Source organism: Chamaea fasciata, unplaced genomic scaffold (assembly GCF_029207755.1).
Source record: "Chamaea fasciata isolate MVZ Bird 193981 ecotype frontalis unplaced genomic scaffold, bChaFas1.0.hap1 SCAF_5, whole genome shotgun sequence".
Taxonomy (NCBI): Eukaryota; Metazoa; Chordata; class Aves; order Passeriformes; family Sylviidae; genus Chamaea; species Chamaea fasciata.
In genome coordinates, this window is record NW_027094090.1 from 3266808 (window position 1) to 3272807 (window position 6000).

Below are 6000 nucleotides of genomic sequence, written 5' to 3' on the forward strand. Positions count from 1 at the left end.
CTATATTTTAACTGGAGTCTAAAGAGATTTCTCCTGATGCTACAGCACTTGTATCTTCACCTGGGGAGCAAGAGATATCATAACACATAATTCCTCATAACTTCATAATTTTGTGAGGTTTTTTTCACTCCCTCCACCTCTGACATTTTCTTTCTCGCTAATAAACTTTATCAGACACCAAAGAAGCATTTTATGGTTATGTATTCGATGTGTAGGCAACTTTCTTTCCTACAGAAATATTTTGTTCTGTAAATACTGAATTTCAGCACTCACAGAAAAATCCTAAGCTAAAGAAGAGACGTAAACAAAATGAAAAATGCTTGTCAGAACATGAGGTTGTCTAGAAACATCCAGGAAAGTCCACTCAAACAAGCAGAGGGGAAAAATATTTTCCACTGGCCACCGGAAAGGACGAAAAGCAGAACTGAGAGCATTTCTACACACAGGGTTCAGCTGAGAGGAAAAGAATGGGTCAGCTCACTGTTTGCATCTCCTGCTCATTTTAATAAATGCTGGAAGTTTTGATCAATACTGAAAGCCATCAGGAGTTACAGAGCCAGCCCCTGCTCACCTTCCCAGATCTAAAGGCAAAGCAATTACAACAAGGAAAGTGAATTGGTTGTGTCAGAATACTGAAGTAAAGCTAGAAATGCTCACAACGTAAGCTGAAAAAAAGCACATTAATGCTTATTATTAGTGCAAAAAACCTCCAAAGTTACAGTTCTACAACTCTTCCACCATTTGGGTCTGGTCTTGGATGGCTTTAAACTACTCAGATCTCAGCAGAAGGAATCCTCACCTTGTAAAGGGAACACAGTTTGGGCTCAGGGAACAGGATATTAAAAATAATGACTTATCAGTAGTCATGACTGATCTCAGCTTGAACACGAGATCCTTCAAGACCTGGTGCATCTACAAGGAGATCTATGCACCTCTAAGGTACAGATCTGAGTCATCAGTTTCATGTGGTTGGAGGAGAAACTGAGAACCACATTTCACTGGCCACAAACAAATGTTTTTTCCTGTTACAATCATTTCAGTGAGCAGGGGAGCTGGAATTCAGGTTATTTTCCACCTGGGTTTTTTTGTTTGTTTGTTACGTCTGTTGTTTTTAATCCTTATGCACTTTGCCCCATAAAGTTTGCTACACGTGTTCTCTTCACCTTCTTGCTAAGTTCTGCAAGATTTGAAAACACTTAGAGTACACTTCCTTCAGAGTAAACCACTACAGCAGTACTTTTTAGTCTGGCCAGGAACTTGCTGTCACATCCTTATAAGTAGAAAGCAAAAATAAAATTTGCATTCTCACTTTAAAAACCTATGAGTCACTCATATTTTACTATCAAAGTATCTTGCACTAAGTTTTCTTCCCCTAGTTTGATGGAAATACAGAAAAACAATGAAAAAAATAAAATTATTTTGAGTGTATTTTAACAAATCAACTGGATCTTTCCCTGCTTCGGGACACTTCCTAGGAAAGGGACAACAGTTATTCAGCCTTCAGCATATGACACCACTCAAGGCATCAAACTGGAGAAGACTGGAATACTCCGAACAACTAAAGTAGACCATGAAATAGATTAAAATGAGTTGCAGTGAAAAAGTGACACTAACTAAGAGGTTGTTAATGGTATTTAATTATCAGCTAAGAGACCAATCTTAATTTATATTCTTAATAACAACCTTAGAACAAGAAATAAACAAAATACTAATGAAAAATCCTGAAGTGAAACACAGGAAATATACTGATCTTCCTCTACAGAGATTCCATACAGGAAAACTTGAAGGACTGAAAATCTGAGCAACAGAAACAGGATGAAAGTTCCCCACTAGAGTATGTGAATAGAGGAATGCAGCAAAAAGCTCTTGGGAGTCTCTGAAGTGGGATTTCAGCTGTATAAAACAGTGACAGAAGGACCTGAGTGCATTACCCAACACAAAATACCATCATGAGGCTGATGTAGCCAGGAGAACCCACAGCCCCAGGATACAGAAACCTGGCAATAAAAAAGGTTACACGGCTGCATGGCACAGAGCACAGCACTTCACCTCGGGAGGAAGTTCAAACTGGAGCAGCTACAAAAACAGGCCACTAAAAAAGTCAGGGTATGAAATGCTTCTCTCAGTGTAGAGCAAGAGCTTCTGCTTCTATTCCCGACCAAAAAAACCCCAAGTTGGAGCAAGGCCTGTATTACCTTCTATAACTGTTTATTCCCTCCTTGTCCAGAAAGAAACAGTGTTTGAGCTCATCACTTCATGCAGGAGGGCAGGGAGGGAAGAGGAATAAAGTCCATTTAAAGTCCATGATCATTTTCCAAGCTGGATGAGCTCAAGCCTCTCAATGCCTCTGCATGGGCAGAGCATCTCTGGAAACACCAGATGTTCCAACACTGAATTTCTTCTTGGATCAATTCTCTTCCCAAAAGTACAACCTCCCCTACAACACAGACTGAGCCAGCCACTATAACCAGACCAATTCTTTGATTTCTACCCAGAGAGTTTCTAAAATAAATATCCAAGTCAGTCTTCTTGCAGGTACAAACCAATAGACAACAACTCCAGTGATTTGAAAAAACAGGAGAACTATTTCCTTTCATTAAGACAATCCTCACTTAATGTCTGGAAAGGTCCTTGCAAACATGCAGGTAGCTGCAGCACAGGTAAAACTGCAAGAAACTGAATCCAGCACTGACTAATCCTCCAGTACCACCATCAAATACAAGAGGAAAGATGCTGGCATTCAGAGGAAGCTTCTCTATCACTGAAAGAAAATAAGTGTTTTTCAATAGACTCCTAATCCTCAACTAGAGCATGACCAGAAAGGCCTTTGAAAAACACTTTTTGTTTTGCTTTGTTTAGGCCTTTTTTTAATTAAAAGAAAGGTTATCAGATGATTTCAGTGCTCTGAAAAGTTTCAATGTCAGTTCAGCATCACATAAGCAGGTGAGATGTCACCAGACATCTAATTTCTTCCCTGGTCAGCAGTGATGGAAGTTTTACATTCCATAACCCTGTCTGACATTTAAAACCATACAACTACTTGAGGCATGTGTTTAAATCATGCTTAACTCCTCCGCTGCTCCTCCTCCCCGAGCACTTTGCCTGCAATACCACAACCTCCAACAACCAGCCATAATATTTAATAAGTTGTATATTCATTCCTACTTACATGACAGCAGAGCTCCTTTTCTCCTTCAAGGTTAAAGTAGTTTCTTTCTAGCTATGCCAGCAAACTTATTTAAACTACAGTATAACCAGAAATTCCCAATGTCATAGAATCATGTGGGTTGAAAAACATCCTCTAAGATCAAGTTCTTCCAGGCAAGCATCATTTTGTTCTGCACATTAAATACTAGGACAGCCTTTAGCTCCATGTGCATGTTCACCTCACAAGGTGTTATTGTCCTGTCCCAGGAATTTTCCAGATTTCCATCTTCAGCCCATCCCCAAAAACCTTTCCTCCCATATATTTCTTATTAAACTTTCTCTTTTTGAGAGGCTGATGTTAAATCACAGGTCAAAGCCTCTCCTTTCCAATCCAGACTGTATTCCAGCTCTCTCCCAGACCACGGGAATAAAAAGTTAGCAAGTAAAAACCACAACTTCCATAGCAAGACAGCGCATTAGCACCAGAATCCCTCAGACCAAGGTCAGCACACCAGAGGACAACCCCACTGCTGGTATTACAGTGCTTAAAAGCAGATAAAACTGTTTTCACTGATGACAAGCACTTTTAAACAACGTCTTAAAACCAGCCAAACGCAAGGTCACGTGTTTGTAAAACACCAGCCCGGCTGCAGGAATGGGAATTTGTATCAGGGAAGGCATTAAGGACTTGGGGCAGCGCTGCAGATGCCATGTGAACATTAATTCCTAACAAGAGTCAGGAGCAAAAGGGACTAATGGGAGCTTTGGAAAGGAACATGGAGGAGAAGGACAATACTCTGTGTTTATAGCTCATCACTGAGATCAATAATGGACTGTCATCCCTCTCCTCAGGGACCAACACTTTAATAAGATTTCCAAAGCCAGAAATGCCAGTAGAAATAACTACAAGACCATCAGAGACCTGAAAGAGGCACCCTAAGGGCAAGCTGCTTTAACAGGGAAGGTGAAGAGATGGCTTAATTACCACCAAAGATTGCCAATTAGAAAAGACACCAGATCTTTTTCACATCTAACACAGAAAATACACAGAAAAACAAAACAATTTGGAGTTCAGTTCAAAAACCCTGTTTTTAGAGGTTTTGCTTCGTTTTGGAAAGTGGAGATAATTGAGGATATTAATAATTAACAACTAAGGCAACTCTGTCACTTGTTGACAGTGGGTGAATTCAGGACACATCAATCAAAGGTCAGCAAATGCAGCACAATCGATGATGGGATGAGTCTCGACAGCCCATAATGACCTCGTTGTGCTGTGACCCCGGCAGTCCTCCCGAATTCCAGCACCAGGGATGACTTTTGCAAAAGGTGCACCAAAAACATCACGCCTAAACCACGCTGTGGTCACTCCAAACCCGACTGTCAGCAACTGGAAGAATTCCACAGGCTGCAGCTGGATGCCAGATGGCCAACAGAGGATGGGATCAGCTGCAAACCCACGGCTTAGCAGCTCCTGCCAGCCCCCAAATTCCTAAAGGGCAGCAGGTGACCCCTTTCCCCTAAAATCACACACAGCAGGTGACACGGCCCAGCATTCCAGAGGTCAGCGGCAGCACAAGACGCCCAGCTGCCAAAAAACACAGAGCCCACAGGCACCTGACACAGGCAGGGCAGGAGGGGCACTGACCCTTCTCCTCCCTTCGCCCAGTAACTGACCAGCCTCTCCCACCCCGGCACCTGTTCTTCCCCCAAATCTGGGGTCAGCTTCCCCTCTTTAGCTGCAACTTCCCTTCGCCCATACCTTGTGCTAAAGCTCCCCCCAAGCCTGACTCTCCAGGCCCTCCCCATTTAACTCTGCAAGCCCGGACCCTCTGCCCCACGCAACTCCCCGCAAATCTCTCCATGAGCCACTTGCCAAACACAGCCCCAAGCGATGGTGCCCTGTCCCTGCACCTCCAGCCCTGCTGAGGACCTCCTGAGTCCCGCAGTACAGCCCTCAAACCCTGCTGGAGAGAACCCTCTCACACACACAGCCGCCCCAAACTCTCCTGTAGAGACCCTGCTCCCACACGGCGCCCCCAAAACCCGCTGCACAGAGCGTTCCCACACACGGAACGCCGCTCGCACACAGCCGCGGCCCCGCTCCCCCCGCCGCGGCCTCCCCGCGCAGGCCTCAGCGCGGGGCCCGCGCAGGCCCCACACAGGCCAAGCCGCTCGGCCACCCCCAGACCCGAGCCCGGAGCGCGTTCCAGGCGCGGTGCCGAGCCCGGCACTCACTCGGGCAGATAGGTGGAGGAGAAGCTGCTCCAGCGGTGCAGGCTGTAGCCCAACACGCGGCTCTCGACGCCCGCCGGACCCGCCGCCGCCGCCATCTTGTTGTCAGCAGCGGCCCCGGCAGCGACCGCGGGGGGCGGGGCCAAGCCCTTAAAGGGGCCGCGCTTTTAAAGGGACGCGCCGGCGGAGCTCGGGGGGCGGCCTGAGGGGGCTCGGGGGGCGGCCTGAGGGGGCTCGGGGGGCGGCCTGAGGGGGCTCGGGGGGCGGCCTGAGGGGGCTCGGGGGGCGGCCTGAGGGGGCTCGGGGGGCGGCTGAGGGGTTCAGGCGCTGCCCCTTGGGGCTGAGGAGCCATGAGCGGTTCAGGGGGTGCCCCGTGAGGCTCAGAGGGGCTGTGGGTCTGAGGGGATGCCCTGAGGGGCTCAGAGGATCCCTCATGGATCTGAGGGGCTGTGGGTCTGAGGGGATGCCCTGAGGGGCTCAGAGGATGCCCCATGGAGCTGAGGTGGCCTGAGGGGATTCCCTGAGGGGCTCAAGGGATGGCTCAAGGGTTTGAGGTGAGCTGAGAAGTTTGGAGAATGCACTTCGGGGCTCAGAGGGATGCCCTGAGGGGCTCGGGTGGGC

At 47.1% G+C, this 6000-nt stretch overlaps 1 protein-coding gene across 1 annotated transcript in view; it reads right to left on the reverse strand.

The window, feature by feature from the left end:
- Positions 1-5483, reverse strand: part of MKLN1 (muskelin 1) — a 102289-nt gene extending 96806 nt beyond the window's left edge. The window contains exon 1 of the mRNA XM_066182660.1: positions 5383-5483. Coding sequence (XP_066038757.1) covers positions 5383-5477 — 95 coding nt within the window. The 5' untranslated portion in view covers positions 5478-5483. The remainder of the gene's footprint in view (positions 1-5382) is intronic.
- Positions 5484-6000: the final 517 nt, after the last annotated feature.